The sequence below is a fragment of the Chiloscyllium plagiosum genome, unplaced genomic scaffold (genome assembly GCF_037043375.1).
Source record: "Chiloscyllium plagiosum isolate Xiang-an unplaced genomic scaffold, Cpla_swu_hap1 HiC_scaffold_28, whole genome shotgun sequence".
In the NCBI taxonomy this organism is placed as follows: Eukaryota; Metazoa; Chordata; class Chondrichthyes; order Orectolobiformes; family Hemiscylliidae; genus Chiloscyllium; species Chiloscyllium plagiosum.
This window is the reverse complement of record NW_028270166.1, coordinates 8,782,282-8,803,061: the sequence shown is the minus strand read 5'-3', so window position 1 is coordinate 8,803,061 and position 20,780 is coordinate 8,782,282. Positions and strand designations below refer to the sequence as shown.

The following is a 20,780-nucleotide window of genomic DNA, read 5'->3' as shown; positions in this document are numbered from 1 at the left end:
AGTCTTCTAAACTCAAGGGTATACAAGCCCACTTGCTCCAGTCTTTCAGCATAAGGTAGTCCTGCCATTCCAGGAATTGACCACGTGAACCTACGCTGCACTCCCTCAATAGCCAGAATGTCTTTCCTCAAATTTGGAGATCAGAACTGCACACAGGTGCAGGTGCGGTCTCACCGGGGCCCTGTACAGCTGCAGAAGAACCTCTTTGCTTCTATACTCAATCCCTCTTGTTATGAACGCCAGCATGCTATTAGCCTTCTTTACTACCTGCTGTACCTACATGCTTACCTTCATTGACTGGTGTACAAGAACACCCAGATCTCTTTGTACTGCCCCTTTACCTAAAGTGGATAACCATACATTTATCCACTGCATCTGCCATGCATCTGACCACTCACCTAACCTGTCCAGGTCACCCTGTAATCTCCTAACATCCTCTTCACATTTCACCCTGCCACCCAGCTTAGTATCATCAACAAATTTGCTAATGTTATTATTAATACCATCTTCTATATCATTAATATATATCGTAAAAAACTGCGGTCCCCAGCACTGATCCCTGCGGTACCCCACTGGTCACTGTCTGCCATTCTGAAATGGAGCCGCTTATCACTCCTCTTAGTTTCCTGTCAACCAACCAACTTTCAATCCAAGTTAGTACTTTGCCCCCAATACCATGAGCCCTAATTTTGCTCACTAACCTCCTATGTGGGACTTTATCAAAAGCTTTCTGAAAGTCCAGGTACACTACATCTACTGGATCCCCCTCATCCATCTTCAGAGTTAATCCTCAAAAAATTCCAGAAGATTAGTCAAGCATGATTTCCCCTTCATAAACCCATGCTGACTCTGACCTATCCTGTTACTACTATCCAGATGTGTCGTAATTTCATCCTTTATAATAGACTGCAGTATCTTTCCCACCACTGAGGTCAGACGAACTGGTCTATAATTTCCTGCTTTCTCTCTCCCACCTTTCTTAAAAAGTGGTACAAATTAGCCACCCTCCAATCCGCAGGAACTGATCCCGAATCTATCGAACTCTGGAAAATAATCACCAATGCATCCATGATTTCTCGAGCCACCTCCTTCAGTACCCTGGGATGTAGACCATCAGGCCCCGGGGACTTATCAAGCTTCAGACCTAACAGTCTCACCAACACCAATTCCTGGCAAATATAAATTCCCCTCAGTTCAGGTCCTTCAGCCATGTTACCTCAGGGAGATTGCTTGTGTCTTCCCCAGTGAACACAGATCTGAAGTACCAATTCTATTCTTCTGCCATTTCTTTGTTCCCCGTAATATATTCCCCTGTTTCTGTCTTCAAGGGCCCAATTTTAGTCTTAATCTGATATATGTTGAACACTTGCTCATTTTTTGGCCCACAAATCTGTGATGAAATGGTACACTGATTGAAATTGCATTCAGCATGAAGGAATGCACTTAAAGCTGGTCGAATGTGGAATCCCAGAAAGCAGACACAGAGGGAAGAGAGAAATAGACAGTTGAGTATCGAGACACCGGTTTCAGGTCTTACCTGTGCTTCATAATATGGTAGAACTGCCCAAGTTTCAGATCAATTTCAACCAAATGTATCTGCAATATCATTCTTTGAAAATATTACTGATGATATTTCTCTTCACGTGTTGCAACATAATCCTCTTAAATGGGTCTGTTGTTTTTCTTTATAACTGCATGCAAGAAGGTGAATGGGATTTTTAAAAAAGGTTAAATTATTTCACCTTTTTCCTGTATCCAGTGACAAATTAAGTGCCTTTTATTTCAGTAAAGGCCAAATTCTGTCATGGCTGGATATTATGGAAGAATGATATTCCAGTGCAGTGCTGTGGATGTGTGACATTATTGATGTTCCTTGAATTAGAGGTTAAACTGAGACCTGGTCCACTCTCTTTGGACGTAAAATATCCTGTGGCATTGTGCTGAAGCTGATCAGGGCTTATCTCTAGTAAACTGAGTTTCGCTAATCTTGATTAGAGTAGAATCCCAACAGTGTGGACCCTTCAGCCCAACAAGTCCACACTGACCTTCTGAAGAGTAACCCACCCAGATTCGTTTTCCCCACGTTTCCCCCGGCTAATGCACCCAATACTATGGCCAATTTAGCACAGCCAATTCACCGAAGCTACACATCGTTTTGGAATGTGGGAGGAAACCAGAGCACGCAGACACTGGGAGAATGTGCAAACTCCACACAGACAGAGGTGGCAATTGAACCCGGGTCCCTGGCGCTGCGAGGCAGCAGTGCTAACCACTGAGCCACCGTGCCGCCCCAATGTACAGATTTCTATCTTTTCTGCAACTTAGCAATAATGTGACAACGTGCCTTACTAAGGAAAGAGACAGGCTGTCGAGATTTTTGTCTTGCATGACATCTTCATGACAGATGTAAGAACGTCAAATTTCTCTTCAAGTGAAAAGGGTGCTAGTTTGTTGGCAAAATGACATTCAATGACCCTTTGTTATTCAAAAGAAGTGCAATTCCTGCACAGGGCCCTTTCTTTTCGGAGAACAGGCTCCTTTCTATGAATATGTGCAGCTTCTAGCAAGAATTAGTGAACCACGTAACAAGCCCAGCTGATAAATTTAACTTGATTGCTCGTGTAATTCATAACACATTTTGAGATGATTCAGCAGCTTCTGTTCATCATGTCCTTTTGTATAAGATGGAAAGACATTTTAAGCTGCTCCCTTACCCAAACAAGATTGGTGCATGAGAAGAACTAAAATTAGTTAGAGCCAACGTAAGGGCTTTGGTTAGGCACTTTTGGAATACTGTGTTCAATTGTGGATTCCCTGCAAATGGGAGGATGCTGTGAAACTTGAAAGGGCTCAGAAAAGATTTTACAAGGATGTTGCCAGAGTTATAGGAAGAGGATGAAAAGGCTGGATCTGTTTTCCGTGGAGCGTCAGAGTTTGCAAAGTCATGAGGGGTATGGAGAGAATGAACAGCCAAGGTCTTTTCCCCAGGGTAGGAGAGTCCAAAAATAGAGGGCATAGTTTTAAGGTGAGAGGGGAAAGATTTAAAAGGGACCTGAGGAGCAATTGTTTCACACAGTGGGTCAAACGTGTATGGAATGAGCTGCCGGAACAAGTGTTGGAGACTGGAAAATGACAAAATTTAAAAGACATCTGGATGAGTATGTGATTAGGAAGGGTTTTGAAGGATACAGGCTGAATGCTGGCTAATGTGACGAGATTAATTTAGGATATCTGGTCATTGTCCGACCAGGAGAACTTGTTGTAAGTCTTAAAAATTGGCATCTGTCAGAACTCCTGTTTATTTTCTAATCAACCTGTGTAGAGGTGATATTACATATCTCTATAGCAGGTTGGACTTGAACCCAGGTCTCCTGGCTCAGAGGTATGGACACTAACACTGTGACACAAGAGTCTCTGAGAGCCAGGAAGGAATCAGAATACATCCTGCAGAGATCATGGGGAATCCTTAAGCCTTCCCAACCACTTTGATTGTAGTGAAAGACTCCAGCACTTGCTCCCAATTCGTCCATAAAACCCTTCCTCCCTCTGGGGAGAACCGTTCACACACTGTTTCTGGCTACTACCTAAATTAGCCTGCTGCTAATTATCCACCTGCCAGCCAGGTAACAGATCTGACCCAGAGGTTAGCTGGAGTTCTATGCATTTCTCAGTTTACAAAGTTCTGCCTTTGAGTTTGACTACGGCTGCAGATCCCCAGGCAATGTGCAATTTGGGCTATGCATCTTGAATCTCACCAGTTGATTAAAACAAAATTGTAGCCAAAAAAAAACTTGCATTTACATAGCACCCCTTGTGACCACTGTCTGTCTGAAAGAGCTATGTGCTTAGTAAAGTACTTTTGGGAGCATGGTATCCATTGTAATGTTGAAACACAATGGCTAATTGTGCATAGCCACAACCAGCAATGTTGTAACAACCAAATAGCCTGTTTTAATGATGTTGATTAGGGAATGGATTTTGCCAGAACAGTGGGATAACTCCCCATGCAGTACTTTATAACGATGTCAGGGGATCTTTGCCATCTCCTGCAATAGTGCAGTACTCCCTCAGTGCTGCATTGGACTGTCAGCCAGGGTTTCTGTGCCCAAGACACTAGGGTGAGACATGAGCCCACAGCCTTCTGGCTCAGAGGCAAGAGTGCTAGCCATTGAGCCACATCTGACCTGGCTCTTCGTGAAATAATGTATTTGTTGTCAAATAATTTCTTCTCTGTGCTATTCAAGCACCCCTGCTTTATTAATTTTCAATTTCCATTGACCCTTGTGTTTAGTTGGCACAAAAAGACTTAAGGTTAGGCACTATCAGCATTCCTTACTGTGATTCTCAGACTACCCCGATGCCTTTCACGTAAAATATGTAACCTTTCCAAATCACTGTTGAGATGTTGGTGAGCACAGCAGTCATTTAATCCACAGTTAGATCACACAAACAGAGATTATTGACAGTGGTGCTATTAGAGGGAAGAATTATGACCAAGAGAGCTTCCTCCTCTCTAAATAGTGCAGAGGGTTCTTTTAATGTTGCTGAACCGACTAGAGCCTTATTTAGGAAGGAAACCAGGGTACACTATGCACTCAGTTTGTCTTAACCAGTCCAACAATTGAGTAAATACTTGATGTTGTGCCTCAATAATTGTTCTCAATCTCAAAATTTCTGATTTGGATTGAATTGACATTTAGGCTGTCCAGTCTGCTCTGCAATTGCCGGATCAAGGCTCTCCCCCCAACCCCCCCACACCAACTCCCGTATCAGCAGTTAGTAGTATTTTTGGGGCTCATGCTCTCCAGGAGAATGATGTAGAAGGGCTGGGTGAGGTTAGGGAGTGGGTGACATTTTGGAATTGGCCAACTGCATTTGCTATCCACTGATTTCAGTGCAAAGTGTGTATGTCTGTGAACTTGAGACAAAATCCATCTTGGGATCAACTGCAGTAACTGCCCCTGAACTCAATCTATAAGTGCTGCTTGTATGATATAGCGGAGGATACTAGATCTGTTTCTTGTGGTTCCAAACCTGAGCTAAAATCAGCACCATCTCCCCTGGAGGTCAAAATAATATTTTTCTCCTTAAATGTCGGGCATAGTTATGTCCACAATCTCTTTTTATTTCCCTTAATGATTTGTTCCACCTTTATTCCTTTATTAAAAAGGGTGACAGATAGTGAATAACAGTAAAAAGGCAGGACACCATGTATCAGAGAGGACATAGTCTAGAGGAGAAAGTGACGTCTGCAGATGCTGGAGATCAGAGCTGAAAATGTGTTGCTGGAAAAGCGCAGCAGGTCAGGCGGCATCCAGGGAACAGGAGAATCGACGTTTCGGGCATAAGCCCTTTTTCAGGAATCCTGAAGAAGGGCTTATGCCCGAAACGTCGATTCTCCTGTTCCCTGGATGCCGCCTGACCTGCTGCGCTTTTCCAGCAACACATTTTCAGGACATAGTCTAGGACAACATGGTGGCTCAGTGATTAGCAATGCTGCCTCACAGCACCAGGGACCCAGGTTTGATTCCAGCCTTGGGGGACTTGCTGTTTGCACATTCCGTCCATGTCTGCGTGGGTTTCCTCCAAATGCTACGGTTTCCTCCCACAGTCCAAAGGTGTGCAAGTTAGGGTGGACTGGCCATGCTAAATTGCCCATAGTGCTCAGGGATTTGCAGGCTAGGTGGATTATCCACGGGAAATGCAAGGTTATGGGAATGGGAGGGGGATTGGGGATTGGCTCTGCGTGGGATGCTCTTTGAAAGGTCGGTGCAGACTCAGTGGGCCAAATGGCCTCTATCTGCAGTGTCGGGCTCCTATAATTCTATGAATATGCCAATTGCAGTTCTTTTTGTTTTTCATATGCTTGCAGGAGGATGTTGGCTTTCCTGGCTGGGCCAGTCCAGAGGAACCTTGATTATCCAAACAAGATGGGCAGGCACTAGTTTGTTTGGATAATTGGTTATTTGGTTTATTGATTTAATGCCTCTCCTCTGGGGCTTAGAGTTTTCTGAAGTTTCCTTTCTCCTCGCTCTGCCTGCCTTGGTACCTCTCTCTGTCTCAGGGTTTGTTTCTGAGCAGACACACAATTATGTGTAAGGGACCTGCAGCATTGCTGAAGGTCTCTTTTCTCTCTTCTCCCCCCCACACACACACACAACTTTTCACTGCAACTTTTTGACCGTTTCCACCTTTGCCGTGTACAGGAGAGGTTGTCTGGGGAAGGGGAGTTCAGGGTACACCCCAGTGTAGAACTCCAGGGAAAGTGTGGGGGGAGAGAGAGAGGCTGGGCGGTCAGTCATTTGGAGACAGTGCCTGGGCTCCCATCAATGTCGAGGACTGTTCTTGGCAGCATTTCAGTAAGCTGGGTTCATTTTTAATTATTGCAAGCAAAAGACACAATCATTGTTGAAACATCTCTTTGTAGTGGTTCTATCAGGACCTTTTTGATCTTCTTCGGATAATCTGAAATTTGGATAATTGATATTCAGATAATCAAGATTCCTCTGTATTTGATGCCCATCCCTAATTACCCTGGAAAACCTATCTTGAGCTGCTTTCTTGTACAGCGACAGTTTTTGAGATTTAAGTACATCAGTGCAGTTAGGAAGGGAGTTCCCAGGATTTTGATCCGGTGATGGTGAAGAACAGTGATATATTTTCAAGGCAGGTTGGTGAGTGGTTTTGGGGGGAACTGGCAGGTGGTGCTGTTCCCAGACATTTGTTATCCTTCAAGGTGTTAGAGGTCATGGGTTTGGAAGGTGCTTTCAGAGGAGCCTTTGGAAATTACTTCAGGTGCAACTTTCTAGATGGTGCACATTGCTGCTACTGAGCATTAGTGGCAGAGGGAGTGGATGTGGTGCCAGTCAAATGGACTGCTTAATCTTGATGATGTTGAATTTTGAGTGTTGTTCAACCTTTATACTTCAAGGCAAATGGAGATTATTACATTACACTCCTGATTTTTGGACTGCAGACAGTGAATAGGTATTGGTGCGTCAGGAGGTAAAGTGCTTCCTGCAGAATTCCTGGCATCTGAGTTCTTGTAGCCACAATATTTATATACTGATCCAGTTCTGTTTCTAGTTAATATTACCCTTCAGGATTTTGGTATTACAATTCAACAATGGTAATACCATTCGGTGTCGAGGGACGATGGTTAGATTCTCTCTTGTTGGAGATGGTCATTGCCTGGCACTCATGTGACATAAATCTAACTGGATACTCGTCGAGGTCCAGTTAGATTGTTGTTGAGGTCTTGCTGCATTTAAACATAGACTGCTTCAGTGTCCGAGAAGTTGTGAATGGTGCTGAACATGGTGCAATCATCAGCAAACATCCTCATTTCGGACTTGATGGTGGAGGGAAGGTCATTGATGAAGCAGCTGAAGATAGTCAGGCCTTGGACACTACCCTGAGGAAATTTTGTAGAGGTGTCCCAGTTTTGAAATGATTGACCTGCAACAACCATAACAATCTTCCTTTGAACTAGGTACACTTTCTTGGAAAGCTGCACCCAGTGCTGAAGGTTGAGGAGCAGGACTCTCAGAAATCTGGGCTTTAGGTATTATAACGGTGCGTCAGAACCTGAATGCTTTTATGGCTTCAAGCCTGAGATTTTAAATTTTGAAGCTCCATCCCAGTCTTATATTATTACCTTCCCCAGGCTTGGTGTCTATTCCGCTGATCCTTTACCATCTTGATTCCTCTTGTGGGCTCATCTTCGTTTGCCATTTATTGATTAAAAATGAATTCCTCAAATACCCGATCCTTGCGCTCATGTTTCCAGTCTAGTTGCTATTTGAGGACCATGAGATATGAGAGGATTAGGCCATTCAGTCCATCCAGTCTGCTACACCATTCGATCATGGTTTCTCAACCACCCTCTCCTGCCTTCTCCTCATAACTTTACTCATCAAGAGCCTATCTATCTCAGTCTGTATTACACTCAATGACTTGGCCTCCACAGCCTTCTGCAGCAATGCGTTCCACAATTTAACCACCTGAAGAAATCCTTCCTCATCTCTAGATTCAAGAACAGTTTCTTCCCCACTATTATAAGATTTCTGAATGGACCTCTCAAGTTTTAAATTTAATCTTGATCTCTCTGTATGTGCACATTCACTACAGACGTAACATTGTATTCCTCGCTCTGTTCTATTGCCCTAATGCACTTTCTGTGGTATGATCTGCCTGTGCAGCTGCGAAACAAAACCTTTCGCTGTACCTAGGTACATGTAACAATAATCAAATCAAATCGAATCACCTCAGTTCTCAAGGGTCTGAGACTGTATCCTTGTGTCCTTGTCTCTCCTATGAGCGGAGCATTCTTTCTCACGTCCACTCTATCCAGGCCTCTCAGTATTTTGTAAGTTTCAATGAGATATCCCCCCACCATCCTTCTAAATTCCACAGAGAATTCCTTTCCTTTCCTTGCTCCTTTGCCTGAATTTTACTCCTCTGTATCTCTATTGTAACTGATATGTGTGATGGTCGTGGCTTTCCTTTAAGTCGGTTGCTGGTTACTCTCTCTGCTGCTGCCTATGAACCTGCCAAGAAGATTTTGTGGCCTGACTAAGCCAAACAATCTTCTCAGAGCAGAAATTGGCAAGATCTGGAAGTGAAAGCTAATAAGAAGCATAACAGCTAAACCACAAAGAGGAACACGCCTGTTATATTTTCAAAGGAATAAAAAAAATCCCTTAATTATAGTATTGATTTAATGAACAGATTGGTGTTATATGATACACATAGTATATAGTTAAATCTCTAGATTGGGTTACAAGTCATTATACCCTGAAGCAGTCAGTATTTTTACAAAGAACGTCGTATTATAAGGACCACAGATCTGTTTAGATTCTCACTGCAGAATGTACGCTGTCTGCATCCGTATGTTCTTGCAAATCTGATAGCTTCATATATCTTTCTTTCATGTGGGTGGCATTTAGCAGTGACCCTCTAGACCTAAACTCTTTTTAAGTGCACTTCCATTTTAAGACTTTAGACTTCTGTGACCTAGAGTGGGAGTTAGTGGGGGAAGCAGAGAGCAGAGAATGTGTGGGTGTTGTAGCTTCAGCTTTTGGGGATTTCGGGGATGCGGGGTTGATGGAATGTGGGAAGATGTGTGCTTTGCTTCCTGAGCTGGGGATGGGAATGGAGAAGTTCAACATGGTGAGAATGGTTTAAACTACAGGATTTTATTGAATAAAAAACAAACACATCTTTTCCTCAGGCGTCTCTTTTGCAGTAGCAGCAAGCATGCCTTAGCCATCAGTCGGAGCTCCACAATAACCATCATTGCCTTGGATCTCAAAGCTCCAGTCTCCCACCTCGGGACCTGACACGTGGATTGGGAAGCTTTGAGATAGACTGTCAGATAAATGTGTCACTGGGGCTTTCCAAGTCCGAAACTATCATTACCTTCGCTCGATTTTGTGTAGACTGATGCTGCGTGTGCTGTAATTTGTTCCTTTTCCTCAAACAGTCATTAACCAAAACACTGATTAGCATCAACAATAACAAAATCAAATTTGCATATACTCCAGTTTTTTTCCCGAGGAACCACAACTCCAAAGGCATCTTGAATGAAAATGTAATTTTCAAGCAAAGGATAGACAAAACTAACTCATAATATTCCCGCTATAAGCCACCCCAGTTCTTGTGGGGCCTATCATGGCTCTACATTACCAGAGGAGGTAGTGGAGGTTGGTACAATTATAATGTTTAATAGGCATCTGGATGGGTGCATGAATAGGAAGGGTGTAGAGGCATATGGGCAAAATCCTGACAAATGGGACTAGGTCAAATTGGGATGTCTGGTCAGCACAGACGGGTTGGACCAAAGAGTCTGTTTCTGTGCCGTATAACTCTATACATTCACAGGGGCAATGGACGAATCCATCCCAAAATCCCTAATCTCGTGCAAGTTTGTTCACAGGGACCGACCAATCAGGGAGCCAAATTGTGAATGGAAGAGAGAGGTGACTGGCAGTGGTCAGCAAAGTCAAGGAGGTGGGGCAGGAATGTGGAAAAAGCACAGAGAGAGATGTTGAAGTAGAAGGGAGGCTGGAGAGGGAGGACTGAGGTGAGGGAGGAGGGGAAGAATTACAGATGTTGGAAAATGTCTGAAAGGAATGATCGCCTGATGGGGCTCAGGGACATAATTAAGTCCTCAAGCCAGTTGCAGGAATGGAGGCAAGTTATTTGGCTGTGGAATGGTAAGCTGATTGCTGCTGGATGTGTTCCCCTTTTGATCAGAGGGAGACAATAAAGAATTTAAAAAAACTGTGGATACTGGAAGTCAGAAACAAAAATAGAAATTGCTGGAAAATGTTAGCCGGTCTGGCAGTATCTGTGGAGAAGAAGGGTCACAGGAGCCGAAAAGTTAGAACTTAGAACATTATAGCGCAATACAGGCCCTTCGGCCCTCTATGTTCTGCCGACCAGTGAAACCAATCAGTGAGCTTAAGAGGTATAGTTAGTAAATTTGCAGAAGACACCAAAATTGGAGGTGTAGTGGATAGCGAGGAAGGTTACCTCGGATTACAACAGGATCTTGATCAGATGGGCTGAGGAGTAGCAGATGGAGTTTAATTTAGATAAATGTGCGGTGCTGCATTTTGGGAAACAAATCTTAGCAGGACTTATACACTTAATGGTAAGGTCCTAGGGAGTGTTGCTGAACAAAGAGACCTTGGAGTTCAGGTTCATAGCTCCTTGAAAGTAAAGTTGCAAGTAGGTAGGATAGTGAAGAAGGCATTTGATCTGCTTTCCTTTATTGGTCAGAGTATTGAGTACAGGAGTTGGGACGTCATGTTGCAGCTGTACAGGACATTGGCTAGGCCACTTTTGGAATATTGCATGCAATTCTGGTCGTCTCCTTATTGGAATGATGTTGTGAAACTTGAAAGGGTTCAGAAAAGATTTTCAAGGATGTTGCCAGGGTTGGAGGATTTGTGCTGTAAGGAGATGCTGAATAGGCTGGGGCTGTTTTCCCTGGAGTGTCGGAGGCTGAGGGGGGCCTTATCGAGGTTTATAAAATCATGAGAGGCATGGATAGAGTAAATAGACAAAGTCTTTTCCATGGGTTGGGGAGTCCAGAACTAGAGGACATAGGTTTAGGGTGGGAGGGGAAAGATATAAAAGAGACCTAAGGGGCAACGTTTTCCTGCAGAGGGTGGTGCGTGTGTGGAATGTGCTGTCAGAGGAAGTGGTGGTGGTTGGTACAATTGCAACATTTAAAAGGCATCTGAATGGGTATATGAATAGGAAGAGTTTGGAGGGATATGGGCCGTGTGCTGGCAGGTGGGACTAAATTAAGTTGAAATATCTGGTCAGCATGGACGAGTTGGACCAAAAGGTCAGTTTCCATGTTGTACATCTCTATGACTCTGTCACCAACACTATTCCATTATCATCCATGTGTTTATCCAACAACCATTTAAATGCCATTAATGTTGGCGAGTTTACTACTGTTCTAGGCAATGCGTTCTACTCCCTTAGTACTCTCTGAGTAAAGAACCTGACTCTGATGTCTGCCCTATATCTATCGCCCAGTCAGGCAGCATCTGCAGAGCAGGCGAATCGATGTTTCAGGCATAAGCCCTTCATTGGGATTCCTAATGAAGGGCTACTGCCTGAAACGTCAATTCTTCTGCTCCTCGGATGCTGCCTGACCTGCTGTGCTTTTCCAGCACCATGCCCTTCAACTCCGATCTCCAGCATCTGCAGTCCTCAAATTCTCCTATATCTATCACCCCTCAATTTAAAGCTATATCCCCTCGTGCTAGCCATCACCATCCAAGGAAAATGGCTCTATCTGTCTCCGCATCTAACCCTCTGGTCATCTTGTATGCCTCTATGAAATCAACTCTCAACCTTCTTCTGTCTAATGAAATCAGCCTCAAGTCCCTCAGTCTTTCCTCAAGACCTTCCCTCCATACCAGGCAACATCCTGGTAAATCTCCTCTGCACCCTTTCCAATGCTTCCACATCCTTCCTATAATGCGGTGACCAGAACTGTACACAATACTCCCAAATGTGGCCACATCAGAGTTTTGTACAACTGCAACATGACCTCATAGCTCCGAAATTTAATCCCTCTACCAATAAAAGCTAAATGCCTTTTTAACAACCCTATCAACCTGGGTGGTAGCTTTCAGGGGTCTATGCATATGGACACTGAGATCTTTCTGCTCATCTACACTACCATCACCATCTTGCCAGCCCAGTACTCTTTATTCCTGTTAGTCCTTCTAAAGTAAATCACTCACACTTTTCTTACTGCTAGCCAATTTCTGATCCAGAACACTAAATCACCCTCAATCCCATGCCTCCGTATTTTCTGCAATAGCCTACTGTGGGGAGCCTTATCAAATGCCTTACTGGAATCCATATACACCACATCACCCACTTTACCCTCATCCACCTGTTTGGTCATCATCTCAAAGAACTCAGTAAGGTTTGAGAGGCACGACCTACCCTTCACAAAACCGTGTTGACTGTCCCAAATCAAATTATTCCTTTCTAAATGATTATAAATCCTATCTTTTATAATCCTTTCCAACATTTAACCCACAACCAAAGTAAGGCTCACTGGTCTATAATTACCAGGGTTGTCTATACTCCCTTTCTTGAACAAGGAGACAACATTTATTATCCTCCAGTCTTCTGGCACTATTCCTGTAGACTATGACAACATAAAGATCAAAGCCAAAGAGTCTGCAATCTCCTCTCTGGCTTCCCAGAAAATTCTAGGATAAATCCCATCTGACACAGTGGACTTATCTATTTTCACACTTTCCAGAATTGCTAACACCTCCTCCTTATGAACCTCAATTCCTTCCAGTCTGTGAGCCTGTATCTCAATATTCTCCTCAACAACATTGTCTTTTTCTTGTGTGAATACTGATGAAAAATATTCATTTAGCGCCGCTCCTGTCTCCTCAGACTCCTCGCACAATTTCCTACTACTATCCTTGACTGGCCCTAATCTTACTCTGGTCAGGTCTTTTATTTCTGACATACTGATAGAAAGCTTTAGGGTTTTCTTTAATCTTACCTGCCGAAGACTTCTCATGCCCCCTCCTGGCTCTTCTTGGCTCTCTCTTTAGGTCTTTCCTGCCTAACTTGTAACTCTAAAGTGCCCTAACTGAGTCTTGACGTCTCATCTTTACATAAGCCTCCTTCTTCCTCTTGACAAGAGACTCAACTTCTTTAGTAAACCATGATTCCTTCACTCAAGCACTTCCTCCCTGCCTGACAGGTACATATTTTTCACGGACACGCAGTAGCTGTTCCTTGAACAAGCTCCACATTTCAATTGTGCCTGTCCCCTGCAGTTTCCTTCCCATCGTTTGCATCTTCAGTCTTGCCTAATCGCATCATCATTGCCTTTCCCCCAGCTATACCTTTTGCCCTGCAGTATATACCTATCCCTTTTCATCGCTAAAATAAACGTAACTAAATTGTGGTCACTATCACCAAAGTGCTCGTCTACCACCAAATCTAACACCTGGCCTGGTTCATTACCCAGTACCAAATCCAATGTGGCCTCACCTCTTGGCCTATCTACATCCTGTGTCAGGAAACCCTTCTGTGCACATTGGACGAAAACTGACCCATCTAAAGTACTTGAATTTTTCAGTCAATATTTGGAATGTTAAAGTCCCCCATAACAAGTACCCTGTCACTCTCGCCCCTATCCAGAATCATCTTTGCAATCCTTTCCTCTACATCTCTGGAGCTTTTCAGAGGCCGATAGAAAACTCCCAACAGGGTGACCTCTCCTTTCCTGTTTCTAACTTCAACCCATACTATCTCAGTAGACCACCCCCTCTTTTACCACCTTCCCTGTTCTTACTGAAACATCTAAACCCTGGAACCTGCAACAACCATTCATATCCTTGCTCTATCCATGTCTCTGAAATCCCCACAATATCAAAGCCCCAGATACAACCCATGCTGCAAGTTCATCCACCTTATTTCGAATGTTCATGGCGTTGAAGTAAACACACTTCAAACCACCTTCCTGCCTTCTGATGCACTCTTGCGACCTTGAAACCTTATTTTGGACCTCACTACTCTCAACCTCTTGTACAGTGGAGCTACAATTTGGGTTCCCATCCCCCTGCTGAATTAGTTTAAACCCTCCCAAAGAGCATTAACAAATATTCCCCCCAGGATATTAGTACCCCTCTGGTTCAGGTGCAGGCCATCTCATTTGTAGAGGTCCCACCTACCTCTGAATGAGCCCAAATTATCCAGGTATCTGAATCCCTCCCTCCCTGCACCATCCCTGTAGCCACATGTTCAACTGCTCTCTCTCTCTCCCTATTCCTCACTTCGTTAGTACATTAACTCTGATTTCTCCCCACACATGCTGCCAGACCTGCTGAGACAAAAGGATGTCTTGTACTTATATAATGCCTCCCATGATTTTAGAACTTCCCAAAGCATTTTACAGGCAATGAATTACTTTCTGAAGTGTAGTCACTGTTGTAATGTAGGAAATTTGGCAATCAGTTTGTTCACAAGAAGTTCCCAAGACACTAAAGGGTTACAGGAGGCCCCTGATTTCCAAATGTTCATGCTTTGGGAAATGATCCCTTACAGAGGTCTAATTTTAAAGACACGATGTACAAACATTTCCTGTACTTAGGAATGCCTCCTTTATGTTGTCTGCATTATCTTTCTTTCTCACAAATAAACTTGTGAACTGACTCCAGAACGGAACCCATTCACAAACTGGGAGCGGCCTGTAAATTGTTTGAATGATAATAGTTGCAGGGTAATTGAGGGATAGCCAACAAAACTGTTGGCCTTTGATTTTCATCTGTCTATTCAAAGGCTTCATCAATTTGCAAATGTAATTCTCTGTCCAGTCTGAGATTGTTCGATATGCCCCCAGTCTTTAATCTCCCTCAACTCCTATTTTCCAAGAATTTGTGTTCCAACACTTCTAACGTCTTATGTATCCCAGGTTTCCTTAGCGCTCTCTCCTGTCACCGTTGTCTTCAGCTGCAAGGTTGTTTTCTTGCTCTTCACTGCATCTCTCCTCATTTAAGACAAAGCATACCTTAAATCATATCACTTTAACTGTTATTGGTTACCTTTCTTTGTATCTTTTTTATGTGGACGTTAATACAATTGTGATATTTTCTGAATTCTAACGACAGTTGCTTCTGCTAGTTCCATTTTCATGCATTCCTATGTTATAAGAAAGTTGCATAATAGCAGCACCGTTTAAACTCATAGAACCAGAATCGCATTATAACCACTACATGCTTTAAAAGTTTGCACTGTAGAAACAGTGTCCCCCAATTCGTCAATTGTATTCTAGTGAATTTGCATTGACGCAACATGCATTATAGAAGAACGACCGGTATGTTAACATTGTTGAAAACCATTGACAAATGACACCGAAAGCAAATTAGCTTATTGTTACTGTTGCTGTTTGTGGGATGTTGTTGACCTAAAGCAGCCTGTGGAATGCAATGCCCTGCCTGGAAATGTGGAGACAGGTTCAATTGAGGCATTCAGGAGGGGCACTGTGAGGTTGTTTGGATAAAAATGGTGTGCAGGGATATAGGGAAACGTCTGGAGATTGCCACTAGGTTACCTGATGCGGACACGATCAGCCAAATGGCCTCCTTCCATGCTGTATTCTGAGCTTATGCCTTCGTAACAAATATAGCCTCACGTGTAAAGTTATGTGACGTACGGCTGCATGTAAAGGCAAATTGTTCTTTTCCTAAAATTAAAGTTTTGCTCTTGGATTTCTGTCCTGTTTTGCAGACTGTTCCTCTGAGTGCCGTCGGAAAGCCTGTACCCCCACTGGCAAGTGCTGTCATGATGAATGCCTGGGCACTTGCACAGAGCCTGGCAGCGCGGCAAAGTGTGTGGCGTGCCGACACTACTACTACAACGGTGTGTGCATCCCCGATTGTCCCCCTGGCACCTACAGGTTTGAGGCCTGGCGCTGCATTACCTTCTCTTTCTGTCAGATGCTGCACAATGAATGCAAACCTTCCAAGGAGACCGAGTGCACCCGATATGTCATCCACAACGGAGAGTGCATGCCTGAATGTCCTTCAGGATACATAGTGAATTCTTCCAGGTAAGGGCACGCTGAGGAACTAAGCCAAATAGTCAAACGGATTTGGTGAGTTAATTGTCAATGATCTCTGACAATAAATAGATAAATAGATTGTTGAAAATCATTGCTACTGACGTCAAAATGTGATGATAGTACAAATACAAAGAAGAAACTGTAATGCCTAACATAGAACATCCCCTAAAATGAAGATAGTGTGAAAAAAACTAATATTGTGTAATTATGAATACTTCAGTTACAAACAGTCATGATCCCTAGGCCTCTCTGATTTGCAGACCAATAGTAAAAGGTTTATTCGACTTAAAATGCAAAGTGCGGTTGATCTTTCTACTGTTATTTTGCAACATGTTGTAATCCTGACCAAACATAGAAATATTTACACGATCTGCATATGTTTTCTTCTTTATTGCTTTTTTTTTGCGAGAGATTGTGAAGAGCAGAAGTAGTAACTGCTTCCAAAGCTTCCTGTAGAGGAAAGAAAGAGCTTTTATTTCTATCTTGCCTTCTGCAATCCAAGGGCATGTCAGAATAGTTTGTTGAATTGGTGCTAAAACTCTGCAGGACATCCTCATGCCATCTAGAGCCAATGAAGTAGTCTTTGAAAGTGTGGTCACTGTTGTAGGAGAAGGGTTCTTAACAAGGGGTCCGCCAAAATAACCAGAGAATGAATAAAATGTGGCAGTCCACTTGTGCTGAGCTCTCCCTCTCCCCCCCCCTCCCCCCTCTCCCCCTCTCTCCCTCTCTCGCTCTCTCTCTCATTAAGCCAACAGCCTGTAACTGAGCATCACTGCTCTCTCAGGCACTGAAAGATCTACTGCTGAAACCTGCCCTGACAGACCTCACCTGAGGCTCAATCTGGCATCTGCACCAATTAAGCAAAGCAAAATAAAATATAGATCGTAATTATACTGGGAGATAATGACATTGTGACCAGCAGGTTATTACTCCAGATGCAAAAACAGAGGTTGCTGGAAAAACTCAGCAGATCCGGATGCATCTTTGCAGAGAAATCAGAGTTAACATTTTGGGTCCGGTGACCCCTGCCGCAAACTTTAGTAATCCAGACACCCAGGCTAATGTTCTGGGGAGATGGATTTACATCTCATCACTGTGGCTTGTGGGATTTAAATTCTAATAGATAGTTTAGAATATGAAGCTGGTCATCCATCATGCCCTGTTCACAAATGAAAGAAAATCTGTCATTTTCACCTGACCGGCCTACACCTGATTCCAGACCTACAGAGATGTAATTGTACTCTGAAATGCTAGTCACTCAGTACAAGGGCAATTAGGGATGGACAAGTAGTACTGGCTTGGTCATTAAGATGCATACCCCATGAAAGAATAAAGGAGATATAAATAGGTAGAAATGTTCATTAGAAAATAATGCTTTTGTTGAATTTCGTGACATTTTTTGTAACAGTCACAGGACCACAGAAAGGTAAAGGTTGAAAAACCCAAGATAGGAAACTGTTGCATTGTAACCTTAACACTGTGTTCAGAATGAGACAGAGAGGAATGTATCTAAGTTTACTGCTGATAGAAAGTTAGCTGGAATCTAAGTTGTGAGAAGGACGCGAATACATAATGCAGAGGAAGTGAAAGCTTATATACTTTAGTCAAGAGAATAGAAAAGGTGAATATATTTTAAAAGATGGGAAACTACGAAAGGTTAATGTTCAGAGTAACCTGGATGTACTCAAACAAGGAGTACTAAATGTTTAGAAAACAATTAATGCTTGCCGATCACAGCAGGTCACATTTGTGTGCACTCGCTCTCTAAATGGATGCTCTCTGACCTGCTGTGATCTCCAGCATTAGTTGTTTTCAGTACAGATTCCAGCATCTGCAGTCATTTGCTCATACATGCAGGTACAGTAGCAGTTAAGAAGGAAACTGGAATGTTGGCGTTTATTTATGGCAATTAGAGTCAAAGTGTGTGAAACTCTTGCTACCATTGTGTGGAGCTTTATTGAGACTATTGTTGGGATACAGCAAACCTTTTTGGTTTCTTTAGCTAAGAAAAGCTAGACTTTGATTGGAGGTGATGCTGTGAAGATTTACCAGAAAACTAGTTCCTGGGATGTGAGCCTTAGTAAATTGGTCCTATGCTGTCTGGAATTTAGCAGAATGAGAGATGACCTCATTAAGGCATTTAGAATTCTGAAGAGGCTTGACAGGGTAGATACTGAGAGCTAGTCTCCTTGGTTAAGGAATGTAGAACATGGATGCCCAGTCTCGGGAGAGATGAGAAATTTCACCTCCGTATCACTTCCAACTCAAGTGTATCCTTCAAGTCCTGCGCACTGAACTCCAGGTATGGTCACACCAAAGTGCAGTTGTAACAAGGCTTTCTTATTCTTGTTCTCTTGCAGTAATTTGCCTTGCTAATTAATTGCTGTACCTGTGAGCTAACTTTCTACACTTGTTTGGATACTTCAGTATCTTAAATTTAAAATTGTCACCCTTATAATTTTTCCACTTTATGACAACAAATTACCTCTCTCCATAGCATCCATGTTCCTCTGACTGCGCATGCGAACACACAACATCTACCACACTACCCATGTCACATCATTAAAAATCTCGGGTAACTTTGTCAGATTGATCTCCCCTTAACACAGCCATTTTGATCGTCTCTATCAGTTTTCCCACTCTTGATGTCAAACTGACAGGCCTGAGAATCATGGTTTATCCTTTGGTTCATTCTTAATCAACAATGTCACATTTGCAAACCTGCAGTCCCCAGGACTAATCCTCTGTTGAGAGAGGCCTGAAAAAAAATTCTGTGATTTGTTCCCTTACATCCCTCAACAATCTCGGATGCACCCCATCCAGGCCCAGCAATCTGTCTTCCTGGAGTGCTGCCAGCCTTTTTATCACCTCTTCTTTATCTATCATCATACTGCTCAGTTGCTCAAAGTTCACATTTTCAATTGGGCCATAGGTGACATCTCCTAATTTGGTAAAGACAAAAACAAAATATTCATATAGTACCTCTGCCATATCCTTTGCTTTCACTGAGCAGCTTACCCTGCCTGTTCCTTATGGGCTCCACTTCATCCTTCACTTTTTGTTTTACTGTTAATATGGTTGAAGAACATTTTACTATTTGTTTTAGTGCAGCTTGCCACCCTTTCCTCTTGCTCCCTCTTAGCCTGAGCCTCTGTCCTGCATTTGAAATACTCTCCCTGATTTCTTTTGCTGTTATTATTCCAATGTGCATCACATGCCTTCTTTTTTCTTCCTTATTTTCTCATCTTGATACCACGTAATTATTGCTCATGGGTATGTACCCAACTTCTACCCAATTTATCTCTCTTTTGAAATTCTCCAACTTTTCATCCACTGTTTATCCACAAAAATGCATTTCTAGTCAATGTACTCAACTTCAACTTTTAGACCCTTAAATTCTGCCTTTCCCAGTTTGGGATCTTTATTATTGACTGATTTTTATCCTTTTCTCGCATAATATTGAACCTTATTATGGCTGCGATTGCTATTTCCCAAATAGGCCCCCATTCTGATGGTTTACAGTTGGCCTGTCTCATTTCCTAGGTGCAGATCCCGAATTGCTCCCTTCCTTGTAGGATTAGAAATGTACTGTTCTAGAAGGTTCTCATACACACGTTGCAGAGATTTCTTCATTTCCATGCCCTACACTTTTTTTTCCCAGTCTTACCCAATGGTAATTGAAATCACCAATTATTACAACTTTACTTGTCCTGCAGATTTTCATAACCTACTTACAAATGCTGTCTTCTACTTCCCATCATTTGGGGATCTGTAATAAATACCCAATAAGGTCACTGCTGCCTTCCTGTTTCTCACCTCCAACCATACAGCTGATAATTCAGGGACTACATCTCATACAAGGACAGTGATACTATTTCTGTCCAAGTTTGCTACATCTCCTCCCTTTTTACTCACCCTGTTTCTGCTAAAAAAAAACCCCTAGATGTTACATATCCAGTCCTGTTCTGTTTTGAGCCATGTTTCTGACCATGCTACCATGTCACACCTGAGAGTAATTTCTCCTTTCAGTTCTCCAGTTTTGTTTGCTATGCTCCATGCATTTACGTTCTAACAATTTAACCCTGCCCTTGTTTCTTTCTTGCCTATCGGAAGATGACCATTGCTTTTATTCACTGTCAACACTTATGCCTTCCCTCTCTTCCTTTTCTTCTTTCTCCACCTCTCTTTTGCCCTCTCTGGCACTTCTAAAACTTGACCCATTAGTCAACCCACCCCCCTGCCTTACAAGTTTAAATTCACCCCCACTACACTAGTTACTCGCTCAGCCAGGAGATTAATTCCTTTTCTTTTTCATATCTTTATCAAAGCCTTAACTGTTTGGGTTTATCTGGTGAAATGTCTTCAGGTTGTTTTGTTCATTTTAAGAATGTTACATAAAATGTTATATATCAATGTCAATTCTAAATATTTTTAATTTCGAGACATGTCATTTGTTCTTATTTCCTTTTTAACTTTTGGTTTGTGTGAATGCTGTTGATGAGCTAAAATGAGCTCATGTCTGTATTCAGGAGTAGACAATAGCTGTTTACAAACTGGGACAGTGTGAAGCGGTAAATGAAAGAGCTGGCCTCTCCGTGTGTGGCAGTTCATCATTGACTCATAAATGGCAAATTAGTACTGTAGGACAGAG

At 42.8% G+C, this 20,780-nt stretch overlaps 1 protein-coding gene across 2 annotated transcripts in view; it reads left to right on the top strand.

The window, feature by feature from the left end:
* The window catches only part of LOC122565433 (insulin receptor-like), a 270,454-nt gene that overhangs the window by 162,182 nt on the left and 87,492 nt on the right, over positions 1-20,780 (top strand). For both annotated transcript variants that reach the window (XM_043721410.2, XM_043721409.2), the window contains exon 3: positions 15,796-16,117. In XM_043721410.2, coding sequence (XP_043577345.1) covers positions 15,796-16,117 — 322 coding nt within the window. The remainder of the gene's footprint in view (positions 1-15,795; positions 16,118-20,780) is intronic.